The 16,865-nt window shown below is 44.8% G+C and overlaps 1 protein-coding gene across 3 annotated transcripts in view; it reads left to right on the top strand.

Moving 5' to 3' along the window:
* Dgki (diacylglycerol kinase iota) overlaps positions 1-16,865 on the top strand; it is a 446,406-nt gene that overhangs the window by 237,849 nt on the left and 191,692 nt on the right. For all 3 annotated transcript variants that reach the window (XM_005365831.2, XM_026788536.1, XM_026788537.1), the window contains 3 exons: positions 322-404; positions 2,227-2,287; positions 15,123-15,236. In XM_005365831.2, coding sequence (XP_005365888.1) covers positions 322-404; positions 2,227-2,287; positions 15,123-15,236 — 258 coding nt within the window. The remainder of the gene's footprint in view (positions 1-321; positions 405-2,226; positions 2,288-15,122; positions 15,237-16,865) is intronic.

Genomic DNA, 16,865 nt, shown 5'->3' with positions numbered 1-16,865 from the left:
TGTGTGTGTGTGTGTGTGTGTGTGTGTGTGTGTGTGTGTGTGTGTCTGCCAAGGCCACAGGCACCAGATCCTCTTTGAGGGGCTTGAGTTACACAGTTGTGAGCTGCCTAGTGAGTTCTAGGGACAGAATGGAAGACCTCTGCACAACGGTATGCACAATAAGCCCTGGGCCATATCTCCAGAGCCCTTAAGAGAGAATGATTAGGTTTTATTTTCTAGTTTGGGAAATTTTGTTTCCTATGTGTGTTATGTTATGTTTATATGTATGTATGTATGCATATATGTATGTATGTATTTACTTATTTATTCATTTCTTTATAGGGAACCAAAGTCCTCCAGATGTTCATGTGGTACCTGAATCCACGGCAAGTCTTCGATCTTTCTCAGGAAGGGCCAAAAGATGCGTAAGTTTGGAATCCCTCCCCACTATGGACCTTCTGAATTTTGGGCTAGTGAAGACTGTAGGATTGGGGGTCAAGGTTATTTATTATCTCATGGCCTACTGAAGTTTTTCTGTTCACCTCTTAGCAACTTTCTGGCATGTATTTTGCTTTGCTTGAAATTTCCTAATACCTTAGCCACCCACCCACCGTCACTGCATTTATTTTCATCAAACCACTGTCTGATTAATTGTTGGGTCAGCACTTGCTTCTCTAGTGCTTGCTGCTTCTGTATGTAGGGCTAAAACTTATTCTCAGCAAGTCAGGGAATAAGGAAGGGCTCCTTGCCCTTCTGTTTATCCGTGTCCTTTTTGGAGATGCGTTTCAACAGAAATGTAAGTTTATAACCAAGGGGTCAACATATGTAAGAATAAACATTTGATCTGGAAAGATTGTGTGTGTGTGAATGCATCCAGAATGTGTATGTGGGGGTAATGGAGAGAGAGGAGGAAAGAAGAGAGAGGAGAAGAAAAGATGAATGGATAAATGGATGGATAGATGGATGGATGAATGGATGGATGGATGGATGGATGGAGGGAGGGATAGGAAGTATTGAGATTAACCAGATGTAGCTTTGAATGCCTCAGTGCAGTGGGACAGGCATTTTAATATCTCTTCCACACCTTTCTATATTTACGTGTTTAGTTAGAAGTGTTGAAAATTAGGTCTAGGTGTACATGACCCAGCATGGCAGGAAAGAGTAGCCACATTGCTGATGCTATTTGCTTCCCTGTCCTAGACTCGTTCCATTACTAAGACAGTTGTGGCAACATGAGATGGTGCTTACTCCTATAAATAGTGATGGCAGAGTAAAAGAGTTGTCAATACGGATGGTTTCTGGAAGATATTGTTCCTAATCAAAATGGGGAAATTAAATATTCTAAATTTGTAAGGAAATAAGTATTATGGAACATGTTTCTATTATTCCATTACTCTGTGCATAAAACTTCTTGACCTTAATGTTTGTCAAAGAACTGCTTCTTGACTTTAAAGTAAATATCTGCTTCTCTGGCTTGTGGTCTTTTGGATTTTATATTTATTAAGATTTTTTTTATCACTTAAATTGTATTTTAAGTAGATGTTTCATAAGGATCAGAGCAGAACAAGAAATCTTTTCGGGAAAACCCACACTATTATATATGAGTAGATGGTATTTCCCAAAGCAGAGCTGCCCACACCTGCCTTCTGCAGGAGGCTTTGCAAGGCTGAATGACTGTGTTTGTTGAGATTCAACCAGAAAGATAAATGATTTGGCCCCAAGTGGGCACATTCAAATTAAAGACAAGCCCATCGATGTCTCCCACGAAGGGCTGGCAGGGAGGAAAGGTAATGACCACAGCAGTGAGCCTGCTCCATCTTCCTGAAAGTATCTAGAATTAAGAGAGGAAAGTGTGGACCCAAGAAAAGCTAATCAAAATTAAATAAGGAGGAAAGACATAAAGACTATTGATTATCAGTTAATTGGGTTTTTCTCTGAGAAGGAAGAGTGATAGGAAGTGAAAAAGAAGAAAGGAAGTAAAACACTGGATAGAAAGATCATGTGGGTTGGCAGGATGGGACAGTGGAGAATTATGGGAAGAGGGGAGGACTCCAGCTCCCATCCCCATGTTGGTCCCAGAACACCCGCGTCTGCTTCTGACCTAATGTGGATGTTGGGTTGTCGTGGTTCTGAGGGATGGGTAGCTCACACGTGTCCTCGGTGGGTAGTGCCCATTCATTTTGCCCTGTGCTATCTCTCTGCAGAGATCCATGTGCTTGCTCACTCTGCCCTCCGTTTCCCCTCCAGGTTGGAGTTGTACAGGAAGGTACCAAATCTGCGAATTCTGGCCTGCGGTGGGGATGGAACGGTAGGTCCTTGAAAGAGAATCCATTCGCTCCCTCACCCATCTGTCTTCCTGACGGGATTTCCTGCGGGAAACTTCTCTCTTCAGCCCAAGTCTTTCCAGTGCCCCCGCATGGATTCCTGTCTGTCTGATGAGAGTCATAACCCCTGAGGTTGGGAAGGGTTTAGCTGTCACGGGGCCCATGCTCAGCCTTCTACAGTCCACTCCCTCACCTGCACTACCCCATCTTCTGTTGCAGGGTAAGGACATTGCCATCCCTGGGGTAAAAGATCTTCACAGAAGGCTAAATTCCTTTTCAAATACAAGCTGGCATTTTTCCATTTATTTTTTTATAACTGTGGTTTATTAATCAAATTTGTTTTTAAGCCAGTATGTAAAAACAAGAACACCACCACCAGCCCTGGGTCACCGTTGGTCATTTCTGAGAGCAGTTTCTTATAAGGTCAAATGCTGCCTCATCATGGTTTTGATTAGCTTTCCCCACAGACCTGTTCTCTATTCGGATGTCTTTCAAGAAACGTTTACTGCAGCTGCCTTTTTAAAGTTGGGCTGCATTCCTGCAGTGGAGTTCTTTAGTTCCTGGTTCAGTCTGGAGCCTTTGTCAGATGGATAGTAGAATCAATCAATCAATCAATCAATCAATCAATCAGTCAATCAAAAGGCAAATAAATAAATAAACTTAAAGTGTTGATAGACAAGACTCTCAGAAGCTGCTCAGTTCCTGCCTAATAATGTCACAGACTGATAGTAAAATGAGGAGCTATGATCATCCCCATGCAAGCAGAATATGGTCCTGCGGATCAAACTCAGGTCACCAGGTTTGTGTGTCAAGCGCTTTACTCACTGAGACGTCTGCCGGGACCACCCTGCCCTGCCCTTGACTGCTTGTCTTATTTTTTTTTAATTTATTTTTAATTTGGATCTTTAGTTAAACACTTAGTTTTTAATTTTGCTGTGGATTTTCAGTTAAAGCATTTCTGTGTTTTGTTTGTTTGTTTATGTTTCTTTACGGTCCAATGAATGAGATGGCTCAGCAGGGAAAGGTGCTTGCTGCCAAGCCTGGTGACTCTCAAAAGGGGGCCTCCGTCTTTCACACGCACATCCGGGCACGTGCAAGGTGCACACCTGTTCATTTGTGTTCTCTCGCTCCTCTCCCTGCCTTTCTCACAGGCACTCACACAAAACAGTAAATAAATAAAAATAAAGTTCTTTCATCTTTGTCGTTTCTCTCTGCCTTTTCTTGAGTTTCCTCCAAACAGCTGTTTTTAAATCTCCAGTCTAAACATTGGCTCATCCCAATTACTATGGCTACTTTTTTGTGCTTTATTTTTACAGTAGGTGAGACTGTGGTTTCCTGGCAGCTCTTTGTGATGGCTTGTGACGTCAACCTGAGCATTGACGCTGAAGGCTTTTGGTTGCGCTTGTGCCTTGGAGAAACTCTTAGGCTGCTCCTCCCACCTCTGCAGTTACTTTTGTTGTTGGTTCCTGCATTCACCCTCAGTGTGTTGTCACAGTTCTAACACTAGAGGGCAGTCTAAGACCACGTTTCTTCTGATCCTCCTGGTACACATTTCAGCTTGAACCAAGTTATAACCTAAAAAGAGTAATTGACTCCCAAACCTCTCTGTAGATCTGAGCTTCGCCTAAACTTATCCACGGAAACTTGCCTGTCCTCACAGAGAGACCAGCATCAGGTCCTTGGTCACCCATGCTGCAAAGCTGTTTCCTACTATGAACCCACAGTTTGTCAAGACAGCACTGGGGTAGCACCAAGGTCCATGATGCTATGAGCTGCGAATGGTTGACACAGATTTATGACCTAAGACAACTAGAACCAGCTGAAACTGATGCTGGCCCAAATGGAAGTATGATAGACGGGGGCCATGTGTCACAGTTGGCACCAAGGTTGGTCTAGAGGCTCTTTTGCTAGCAAAGGCTTGGGAGTGGAAGCTTTTCAATCTTTCCCAGTGTCCTGGCTGGCACTGGGTTCCAAGGCTTTGTGCTAGACTAACTAATTTGGTCTATCCTCAGCAAATGGACTCTTACTCCCCACCAGGCTGGCCAAGATTGGAGTAGCGTTGCTAATGTAGTTTCTAATGCCAGTTTTAGGTTTGGGTTGTACTTAAGTCCCTGAGCTCAAAGGGTCAGTGCAGTCTTGGGTGTGAGGCTTATACCACAGCCAAAGGGGATGCAGGCCAAAATATGAGTCTTTCATAGTGAGCCTCAAGATGTCTAGGCACCAGTGGTGATGACGCAGGACTAGGGCTCCATCCGTGAGCACTGGCTTGAGAATGGGCTGTGCTGCCTCAAGTCTGAGGTCAGAGTCTGTGCCTTGTCCACCAGGACTTATACAAGCTGGGCCACCCCTGGATCTTTCAACCGCAGGGACCCATGAAATCTTCAGGCATCCCAGACCAGTTCTAAAATTGGCAGTGAGGCAGGCCAAGACTTGAGTCTGTCCCTCTGGAGTACTGGTCTCTTTCAGATGCTGGGAGGTTAGTGGGTGAGCTCTAGCCTGGTTGTGGGAATATTGATTTTTGCCTGGTATTAGAACCCGTTGTTGGAGGCTGAGTACTGGGCTCAAAGGCAAAGTCTATGCTAGCTTTCACGCCCCGCCAGCAGGTTGAGTCTGGCTTCTACTGCCTGAGGTCGGAGAGTGGAGTCTCAGTAGGGTGGCCAGCTCCTCCTGAGAACTGACCTAGAGCGGAAGTGGGGGGCTCTTTCTCTTACATCTGGCTCCGTTCTGGGGAGACTGATAGTGATACAGAGCTATAGCACACTGTTTTGGCTGACCGCATGGCCAAGAAGCCGCCCCTGTCCCCACATCCCAATGCAGAGATTGTAAAGTATACACCACCACCCACCATTCCCTATGTTTTATGGGATTGGAGCTCCAGCTCGGGTCCTCATGCTGGTGCAGCAAGCACTGTACCTGCTGAACCATCGTCCCAACCCCTCGTTTGTCTTTATTTTTGGGAAAAGTATAGAATTGGTCTAAGTCCTACTGCCTTGAATGCTCATGCTTGTCATGTCTCATATCTCCCCTTGGCCTCTGCCTCCGAGTATTTGGCAAAGGTGAAGGACAATCAGGACAGAGTGTGCGTCTGGGTACCTTTCTTCTGGATGCGGAGTCTGACGGTTTGGAATCGAAGGATGTTTTATGCACCGTCTTTGGCTTTCCCTTCCTCTCTCTAATCATGATGTTTTATTCCTGAAGGTAGCCACAGAATCTCCTCTCATAGGCCGGGAGCCCTGGACACCGCACTGAATGCATAGTATATCCTAGTGAACGAAACTGGAATAGGGTACGCCAGTGGTTCCTTTGCTCCGTCTGGATTTTGGTGGAATAGCCTAGTTGAGAAAATAGCATCTGCCCTTCTTCAAGATTTGCAGTTATTAGCTTGTAAAATCCTTTATGTCATGTTGCATAAAAGAAAACATATGTGCTTTAAGCATGTGCTGGTTAGTTTTTTTTTTTATCAATTTGACACAAACCTAGACATATCTGGAAATAGGGATTCTTCATTGAGAACATGCTTACATCAGAACGGCCTGTAGACGAGTCTGTAAGATGTTGCCTTGATTAATGATTGATGTGGGAAGGCCCAGCCCACTATGGGCGGTGCCACCCCTGGATCGGTGGTCCTGGGTTGTAGGAGAAAGAAGGCTGCACAAGCCAGCAAGCCCCCGGGAGCAAGCTAAGAAGCTTGCTGCCCTCTGAGTTCCTGTCATGGCGTCTCTCAAGGATGGACTGTGATTGAGATGCACAAGCGAAATAAACCTTTTCCTTCGGTAAGTTGCTTTTGATCTGGTGTCTTTCACAGCAGAAGACGACAACATCATCCCATCTTTCCCTAATTGTATTTTGTGATAGATTTCCTCCCACAGTGCCTGCTAACTCTGCAGTGGTTACAGGTCCTGTTGGGGATATGTTAGCGCAGAGTGAAAAGGTCGTGGTTCCTTTCTTTCTACTCTAAGGGTCACAGCTGATGTCCAGAGCAGATGACAAACAAGCAGAGAAAATGGTGGCGAATTTATTTAATCCAAGTTTTATTGACAAGGGGTGCTTTAGTCTGAAGACTTAAAGATGTAGGAACAACGAATTGCTCCTCTGCTTAGATTTGCTGAAGACCATTGGTCCTGGGCTGGTGGGGGGCACCCAGCAAGGATGCCTTTTCAGATCCTTCTTGGACTCTGTAGCCTTCCCTCCTCCCAGGAGTGGGGCAGGACCCCTTCTGCACATGGATCTTCTGCTCTCCTGTCAGATGAGGCCAATCAGAACTTTTGACCAGCTCCTGGGCAGAAAGGCAGGGGAAGATTAGAGTTGTGTTTTTAAACTCTATTGAGTGCTTTAGGGCAAGGGGTTCTAGCTTTCGAGCTCCCTCAGTGAGGAGGAGTTCTCATTTCTGTGACTCACCCTGGGAAGAGTGAGGGAGCCACGGAGGAAAGTCAGAGCCAAGTCTTTGCTGTCTGTGTCTTTCATTTCAATGCACCCAGAATGCCACAGTGAGGCTGGGTGAGCATTTTCCAAGTTCCAACACTAGAATTCAATTTTATTGGTTTCCTATATTAAGAATTCTATCCAGATAACTCCTCTGGTACTAGATCCAGAAAATTCTTCATCCTATCACCAACTCATGGGCTGAGTTTAATGCAAGGTGAAATTCATTGTGAGCTGGCCGCAGTTACCCTCCTTACCTTAGCGTCTCTGTCTTCCTCGGTGACTTCCGCTCCCCACTCTCCTCTTTTCTCCTCTGAGTCTCAGGGATAGCTAGACAGAACTTGAGGGCATGTCTGCGGACGTGGACTCAAGTTCTTTATTAAGTTACATGCAGAGCCCACTCAGGGTTCCTAAGCTGCAGATCCACCCCGACTCTGTTCACCCCTCACCCATCCCCCTGTATCCACTGCTCCCCTGCATCCACCTCCTGCTGGTCCCCCGTCCTCATCCCTTTGTTGTGTTCTCTCCAAGGCACGTACAGATACGAAACTCAGAGTTAGGTCATAGAGTACTGACTTTCTCCACAGTCAGGTACATATTTTGAAGGATGGGATTTTAATCTTTACATGATAGGAAGAGAGCCAAGCCCCAACCCTTATGAGAACGTTATGAACCTCGAGCTAAAGTCCTGAAGAAAACTGGAAAAAAAAATGATAGAAGAATAGAAGGAAAGTAAGAAGTTTGTTCCGTCAAGAAAACAAACATCAAACAGAGTTTCAGGTCAGAGCCAGACATAAACTTTAAGAGGAAACTGAGCAATTAGTATTTGTTGAAGACCAGGAAATAATGATGTCTTCAAGAAAGCAATGTCAATAGGGCGTTCGGGAAAAACAAAAAAAACAAAAGAAAGCAAACAGAGAGGAAACCTGAGAGCAGTGAATGGAACTGTGTCATGCCGTGAGAACTGCCAACGGGAGATTCGGCCCCAGCACCCGTGTCTGTGGACTCCCCCTGCTGTCCTCACTGCTTCCTCTGCCGTGCATAGCGTGCTCTTCTTTGCCATCTTGTTGTCATTCACATCGCTGTCAATGACCGCTACAGAACCCTGAGTATGTCTTCACGTGCTGGGCCCCTTTTCCTCATAGGGACTTTATTGTGCTCCTAACTTCAGTGTTCTTGTTCTGACTCACAATACACCAGTAATTTGTGCTCGGAGTTCATGGCCACTGGTAATTGTCATGTCTGAAATGAACGCAGCATGCTTACCCTGGGCATTTCATAGACTCATCAGTTTTGTCCCATCTGTGAGAATAAAAGCTTGGATTAGCTACTATATCAACTCAGTTTTACTTCATGTCTTTTCCATGTTAAGATGAGGTGATTGTGAAGATCTATGAGGTTTATGAAATGTTTATCATTTGTGATCGACAGTTTGGAATGGGAAGATTTTCAAATTTTTATGTGTATGAATGTTTTGCCTGCATGTACGCATGTATACCATGTTTATGCCTGGTGATGGCAGAAGCCAAGGCCTCTACTCCCCTGGAACTGGGGATATGGATGGATGGTTGTGAGCTACTATGTGGGCGTGGGGAACCAAACCCTGGTCCTCCAGAAGAGCAGCCAGGGTCCTTAATCTGCTGAGCCATCTCTCCAACCTCTGCAATGTAGAACTTTTGTTTTGCGCAGAGGCAGAATTTATATAAAGAGACAGCCTAGTGGATCCATGGGGGAAATTGCAAGCTTTAAGCAAGTGGGGTGTAATTCTCAGTGCATTGGGTCCATATTTGACATGAGATCTGCAGCCTTCAGTTAGGGAGCACATCCATCACTGTAGATGCTGTCAGAATTCTATAAAGTGATGGCAAGACTGAAGAAGGAGTCGCAGATGGAACGTTTCTGGCTGCTGCTGTAGCTGACATGTTAATCATTCACCATGTCAAGTGTGTGACATGTTATGTAACACGTGAAAGTTTGTATTATTTTTGGGAGAAGTTTTTAGGCTTCGATATCGGTTGTTTTGACTGTATGTTAATAAAACACGCAAGGGAGAGAGAGTGATCTCTCCTTCCCAGATGCACTTGGAACTAGATATGGAAAGGTGGCTTTCCCACTGTTTCTCTGATGTTGGAAACCTGCAAAGACAACTCTTGAGGATCTCTAGGGTTCCTCAAAGCCAGAGGTGCAGTAACTCAGAACACTGCTATTCGGGGGCATTGCGGTTAAACCGTATTTGCAATTTGACTATCTCTAGAAGGCACTTTTAAGAGGAAAATTAAAAAGAATTAGGCAAATTTTGTGTCATATTTCATTGGAAATTTATAGAAAACACCCCAGCATGCAAGATATAAATGTACCATGACTCTTTCGTGTGCTACTTTCAGTGTCTTTGAAATCTGACTGATACTGCAGATAGACAACACACTGTGTGTGTGGCTCTGCCATTCAGTGGCCGGTGGCTTCATCTCCAGATAGTACAGCTGTGGTCTCTTTGCAACTGGTTTGCCCACATCCTAGGCATATCGATGTGAGTCAGCTGGTGTGGCTCTGTTGTTGATCCCTAGGCTGAGATAAAGCCTAGAAACTAGAAGTAATCACTGTTTGGCCAGGTTGTACATTCGTGTCTTTACACACTGCCCGTGCCCTGTGCTGGTTACTTGGCTTGCACGTGGAAGAGCACATGATGTCAGTGACTTCTGCCATAGGCACGCCAACTGGGGCTCCTTATAGAATCAGGGCCTCTTTCCTTCCTTTGCCTCAGGCTCTCTGCATTCTACCCTTGCCTGATAGAGCACAGGGTGGATCCTCATCATGCATTCATCGGCATTAACGAGTGGATGAATAAACTTTATGTTGTCTTGATTATTTCCCTGGTTTAATTTTAATCATACTTCTTTAGTTTATGAAGCTCATAAACTAAAAGTTAAGCATATAAAATGTTGAAAGAGAAAGGATTGTTTAGCTCTCCCTTGGCATTCATGGGGGGCTGCTTTGCTTTTAGGACCCCTGATACCAACCTGGCTGATGTACAAACCTTGATGTAAAATGATGTCACCTTTGTGGGGAACCTACATGCGTTCTTGTGTATGCCTCAAACCCTCTCTAGACCGTGCATCACCCCTATGCTATGTAACTGCTGTGTGAGCAGCTGCACTGTTAGTGAACGGTGGCAAGAAGAAAGCATGTGCCTGCAGTACAAACATGAATGCAGGCTCGAATACCTTAGTCCACAGTGTTTAAAATCCCTGATACAGAAGCCCCAGAATTTAGAGTCTAGATACAGAGGGCTAAGGCTTACTGTGTGCCTGTCAGAGTCCAATACTGCACCTTACTTTTCTTTGAGAGTGGAGGAAGGTCACTGTTCTTCTCCCTTGGTCTCCCTATACCTGTGTCCTTCACTCTTTTCTGCTGCACACAAGACAGCCAGCGTATGCCTGTTCTATTAGAGAAAAATGCCAGTTCACTGTCACAGCACCCCTCAGTCCCATCTGATGTCAGCGCACAGCAGAAGGCAGATATTCCTCAGTGTCCTTCTGCGACCGCAAGAGCGGAGCACAGGCAGGTGGTGGCAGCATTGGCCAGCTGCTCTTGCAATGCTGTGCCTGCTCAGGCAAGAGGCGAGGCGGGAGGACCTGGTGTTCTCAGTCTGCCAGTCCTGCTGGTCCTGAGGAAGGGAGGGCGGAATTCTGCAAGCTGGAGATGCTTTGGCTCAATCAGGATAACTTTCTCCATTGGTTTGGGGAAAGTATATTAAGCACTGTCTGTTGCACTGAATTAGGTAATGAGTTGGAGAAGTGCTAGCGGGCTGCCACAGATAGTTTGGGGAACATTAAAGCTCAATAAAATGGAGAGCCTAGGTAAAAGCTTATTGTCTTATTTCTGGGGTTATGGCAACAGAAGGCCTCTGATTACAACCAGGGGGGCAGACCCTGCTCCGCCTCCCCAAAAACCCATCTCCGGGACCTCAAGATCTTTTATGTAATTTTGTTTTGTTTTCATAAGGACAAACACATAGGGTGTTGCCTAAGATCCTTCATTTCTCCTCCGCTGCGGCGCATTTGTGACCTCTTCTTAATGACCTCTTCCTGTTACAGGGAAGCTTGGCTTCTGGTATTATTTATAGTTTGTACAAGACAGACTCTGTGATTTAAAGGCAGACGAGGGTGAGGAGTCTGATGGTCAAGTGTAGGGCTCAACTTCCTTCAAGAAGAGTAGAGGGAAGATTTCCTCTTCCTTTTGCTTCTAGGAAGTGACCTTCACTGGTGCAGTGGGAGGCCAGGAAAACAGGCACAGCTGGGTGTAGCCGCTAATGGTAGGTTGCATTTCCTGCCTGTCAGGCATGCTCAGAGCGTAGTCTCCATGCTCGATAGGGAAATGACAGTAAAGGGCAGGCGCAGTCGCTCTCTGTTTTACAGACGAGGAAGGAGTGAGCTGAGTGACGTGTCTACTCCAGTGCCCACCGGAACTCCATGGCAATGTCAGTGTCTCTGTCTGATTCCGTGCCCTCTGACTCACTGCTGAGCTACCTTCTGGGTAACTGGATGTTGAGTAGTAACAGCCTACTTCTTGAAAAGAGGGGAAAATAAACCGAAACCATTTGGGACTACTCCAAGGGTAGATGCTGCTTCCCCCCAGCCAGAGGGCCATCTGTGTGACCGTGGGCATCCACAAGAATAGCAAGACAATAAAAGTGTTGTCAAAGGCATATGATGTTATTTGGTGAGGACAATAGCAGTGAAATATAAGGTGGCCCGCTCAGAGTCAAGGAAAATGATCTGATCATTGAAATACACACATGCACACGTACATGCGTGTGAATTTACACATGCATGTGAACACACACATAGACACAGGCACAAACAGGTACATAATTCATGCACATCCATTTGGCAAAGTAAAAAGTCTTTGTGTGCATGTCTGAAGAATTATGCTCAGTCCTTTGGAGAGGAAGGTACGAAATCCTCAAGCCCCCAGGGCTCTGTGTGGAGCTGAGCGCAGATCAAGCAGAGCTCTTGGGAAACTCTTTTTGAGAAAGCAGACAGCAGCTGAGCCTAAGAAGGTTTGATTGGCAACTGTACACTCATCACAGGAAGTCATGGGACGCTTCTCAAAGTCATTTGGAACTTTGCAGTTTGTGGCTAATCCTCTTACTTTCCCGTCCCTTTCGGCATGAGCCTTCCAGTGACTTAGCATTTTTCTTTGTAGGCTCATGTTCAGAGGCAGTTGTTGGCTTTTCACTTCCTATCTCTGTTTCTTTTCCTTACAGAGCAGTTTAAGAGTTATCAGACTTGAGCTGTGTTTGCTGTAGGTAGCGAAGGCTCCCATGCTAGAAAGACAATCCTGGGTTACTGGGCAGTCGGCCTGTTTGCCAGTCAGAGCCTTTCTCAGTTTCTTCCAGATATAACAAGCCACAGTCACCTTCACTCCGTCCCATCCATCCTTTCTGGTCTAGAGGGCAGGCACTGGCGTCAGTTCGGCCTCCTACCAGCAGGGGGTGTGTTCATTCCTCTTTATTATTGAGGGCAAACCAGAGTCCCTCTAGGATCTGGAGGCAGGCTGCTCTGAGCCTTTACCTCACCTGTGATACTTTGTGTTTTGTGGATGGACCGAGAAGATACGTCGTTCTCACCTCTTTCCTCTGTCACTGCTGTGTTTAGAATAAAATCGGATGTCATAAGTGTAAAGTAATATAACTGCCTTCCCAGAGGAAACAGAGACATAGGCCACCTAAAATAAGACCAATTTGTTACTTAAATCTGAGCCAGAAAAGAGGAGGGTGAATAACCATCTCTCAGAGAAGTTTTAGGGAAGCTCCCATTTTTCTTCTCTGGATTGGTTGTTGAATTGGCTTCTGAGTTCTGTTGCATATGCACAGAGCTGGTTTTTCTCAGTACTGTGTTATGTGTGTGCCTTGAGCATTCTGGATGCTTGTGCCCTCTTTGGTGACCTTCCACTTGCTTCCTGAAGTTTCCTAGAACTTTTCGCCCTCGTTGTGTCTAGTGGTCCTTCCGCTGGTACCCAAATGACATCTAACACAGCTGTGAGAGCTGACTTAGCATCTGAAACACTTACTGGGGCTATGTGTGCAAGAGGAGCTAAAGAAACCCAGGTCACAACCGAAGGATGGTCCAGGAGTGACTTATGAGACTTACAAGGGGCTGTATTTTTAATGTATTACATTTAGTGTGCTGTTCTAGAAAGCAAGCATGCCTCTGGCTTCTGTGGTGGATGGCAAGGCTTACATCCTGGGATGCCTTGGAGGAGAAGGGGTTTCAGATGGAGTTGCGGCCACTCTCTCTCTGTCTCTGCATTTGCTGTGGAAAAATCACAAGGTCTTTCTGGGTCTAGGGAAAAATCTGCAGGTTAGATGGATTTGATTTAACATTTTTTCCTCTGTTTTTTTTCCCTGTTTTTCTTTTTCTGAGGTAGGAGTTACTCTTAATCAGTTACCCAGGCTGGTTTTGAACTCCTAAACTTGAGCAATCCTTCCTGCTTTAGGCTCCTGGATAAATGGGTCTACAGATGAGTGATACCACACCTGGCTTTGAGTCATTAGTTTCTGAGCTTTCTCTAGTTCCAGAGATGCCAAAAATCACAATGTGCCACCTCTAAGACAGGCCATTTCTAGAACTGAGTTTAATATTATCGATTTTCTTATTACTTTTGTGGTGCTAGGAACTGAACCTAAGCTTTGGGCATGCCTAGCAGGTGATTTACCATTGATCAATATTCCAGACACCTCCTTATTTTCTTTTGTCTTGAGATGGGTCTCATACATTGCCTAGGCTAGCCTCACTTGCCATCTTTCTCCCTCAGCCTCCTGGGGAGTTTGGAACTGTAGGCATGTGCCAGCATGCCCAGTTGTGCTCATCTCTTTGTGAAAACTTAGCACTCTGCAGTAGTGAAGAGACGCGCCTCACTACCTGGTCTTATCAGTCTTACCTAATTATGAATGGCAGTTCTAAGGTATGAATGACACAACATTAATGTCACCTGACCATTCAACTCTCTTATAACGTGGAAACTAAAATTAAACTATCTTACAGAGTCTTTTTAGGTTAACACTATTAACGACTTCATCCTGACATTTTGAAGTTTAATATTGTAATTTGTTAAATAATTTTGCTTGAGGATAGCATGGATATTGTAATCGGTGTACCATCTCTTATTAGCGTGAACTCTGAGGGCAGCCATTTTGTTTTATCTAGCATAGCTCACCTCATGAATCTCTTTGTTTCAGTTGCTCTGCTCTGTTGTGCATACAGTTGGTAGAGTTCATTAAATGCACTGCTAGCATGTTGTTTTCAAAACAATCGTGACACTCAGATAAGTATAGAATAAAGATATGTCACTATTTTGCTGAACTCTTGAATGAACCAGTGAGATAATAAATTTCATCTATCATTGAAGAGTAGGCCAAGAATTCTGTAGTTTATAGAAGACTTTTTTTCTTCTAAATTTGAGATAAAATTGGTTAGTATGCAGTGGGGAACTGAAGCCGTCACTTTTAAAGTCATCTCTTTGTGAGTGTAGCTGCGCTGTGAAAGCCATAGCTGAAAATTCTTAGGAGGACCTAGAGAACATGGGTCTATGTGATGTCATGAAGATTTGTAGGTTTCTTTTTGCTACTCTTGGGCTTGGAGCTGTTTGTCTAAATTGTAATATGGCTACATTCAAAGCATTATTTCTCCTGGAACAAAGGTTAAGTGGAACACGTGATTCTAGTCTGCAAATATGTACTTTCTGCCTAAATTTATATTAGATGCTATGTCCTTGCCTTATTATGTTTTCATTGTGAATCAGTAAAGAAAATATAGGAAGAGTTAAGAAAAACTAGGAGTTTCTAAACTGATGCTGTGGAGGGTTGTCATCTAAAGAGTGCCCTCACGGGTCGTAGACAAGGTTCTGGTCTGTACACGCATTGCCGTTTAAGATGTAAATGGTCCTGTGGGGTGGGTATCATTATCTCATTTTGAAAATCAGATGAATGAGTCTCTGTGCAGTTATGCAATTTAAAATCAAGGTTCTGTGGCCTCTCTGAGCCAGGGTTAACATTTAGTCTGATTCTGAGTTTTATATTCTCTCTGATGCTCCGTTATATTACCCCTCTACATGGCCTTAAATTCTCCTACATTTTAAAGTGCATATCTAGATAAACATGCAGATGAATGGCTCCCAATTTGCTTATATAATAGAGCATGCATAAAGTGGTCTTTTTCCTATTAAAGGGTTGGCCATTTTGAAACCACTTGAAGTAATCTGACTTCAGATTTTGTTCCCTGATGGCTGGATTAAACATGCGGTTTAAGAATTTTGATCTTTCCAGCCTCCTGTAGGTTCTTTCTTGGTGACTTATTGTCTTTCTTTTCTCTCTTCTGGTCCCCCATGTGTCTGTAGGTGGGCTGGATCCTTTCCATCCTGGATGAGCTGCAGCTGAGCCCACAGCCTCCTGTGGGGGTGCTTCCACTGGGGACTGGGAATGACCTGGCTCGGACGCTCAACTGGGGAGGGGTAAGAACTGAAGGTGGCTGCTCCTACCCTGGAGAAGCAAACCATACCGCCAGACTACTCTGTGCTCACTACTAGAAGCAGTAGGTTGCTGCTATCACCCAGGAACAAGTCAGACATGGGGCTCCAGTTGCCTGTTTGTTTGTAGCTTCTTCAGTTTAAACTGAAAGGAGGGAGGGAGTCTTATATGAGTCAAACACATCCTTCGTACACAGATAGGGTGGTTGTTGGGTTGGCCTCAAGTGTTCATGGGAAACAATAGTGCAGATTTGTAGTCATTCTAACCCTTAGCCCTGGCCGTAACTGCAAATCTGGTTTAGTCTTCAGACCTATTATTTGAGACAGGCACTACCGCTTTTGAATGTGGAGATTTTCTGATCATTGCTGTTGTAGCTTTGATGGTTCCAGTATATCCTGTTGCCCTTCCTCTGCTGACTGATTCTCTGGAAGTTGTGAGGGAAGCCCCCCCACCCCCATCATTAACTGACTAGTCTGTGTGTATATTTATCTTACTGCACTGATATTTAAGAAGCTACTAACACACCCAGCCCAGGAGCTATTAGCATTAAAAGCTGCTGGGGGTAGTAATTTTTCTTCAGTGATGTAGTCCCTGGTAAACAGCTCATGCTCCAGCTAATCACCCCACATCCAAGGAGCTCTAATTAAACTCGGTGGACCATTAGGAAAAAGACATGAAAATTAGAAAGGGGTTTGGGAAGAGAGGAAGAGGTTGGAGGGAGCGAAAGGAGAATAGCAGGGTGGTGGGGTGGGGAGAGTATGACCAAAATACATTATACACATGTAGGAAATAGTGGGAGAATAAATTTTTTTCCTTTTCTGTTTTGTTTTTTTGAGATTGGATTTCTCTGTGTAGCTTTGGAGCCTGTCCTGGTACTTGTTCTGTAGACCAGGCTGGCCTCGAACTCACGGCCTCCCAAGTGCTGGAATTAAAGGCGCGAGCCACTGCTGCCTAGCTTAAAATATTTTTAAAAGACACTAACATGTTTGCTTGCCAACTTGCTAAGACCCTCTTATTAGGCCACTCATTGCCTGGTTTCTGTTTTGTAGGACAGTGATCTTCAGATCCATGGCAGACACTGAGCTGACCCTGTAGCAGAATTAACCTATCAAAGTATTTTTTGTTGTTATATTTTGCTTTACTTCTTTTTCTTTATCAATAGCTGATACAAAAACAAAGGCTCTTACATGAAACAACTAACCTATTACTTATGTCAGTTTCTCTTATCCAAATCCAGCGACCTTGAATAGCCATGCTGTCACTATCAGCTCTCCAGGAGAGCAGCACTCTCAGCAGCCCTGCTTCTGGGCTGACTTGCCTCAGGCTGTAGCTGGTGGCATCCCAACACACGATCAGGGATTGGTGAATGAGATAGGACCTTCCATCTTCCTTCACGCTCCCCCTCTTTCCCACACCCGCTGGTTCTTGGTGCCTTCACTTAGATAAGGCAAAGCTAGTTCCTGCAATTTGCCCTTCTTTTCAGTGCTCTCCTTAATGTACTTAAATGGGTAAAACAGCTCACTCTTCCAGCCTTTGCATTTTAAAACCAGCAGGATTATGACTGACTCCCAATTGCTTTGGTATGGCATTGATTGTGGCTTTCTGATCCAGAC

The sequence above is a fragment of the Microtus ochrogaster genome, unplaced genomic scaffold (genome assembly GCF_000317375.1).
Source record: "Microtus ochrogaster isolate Prairie Vole_2 unplaced genomic scaffold, MicOch1.0 UNK4, whole genome shotgun sequence".
NCBI lineage: Eukaryota > Metazoa > Chordata > Mammalia > Rodentia > Cricetidae > Microtus > Microtus ochrogaster.
The sequence above is the reverse complement of the archived record's forward strand: the minus strand, read 5'-3'. Positions and strand labels throughout refer to the sequence as shown.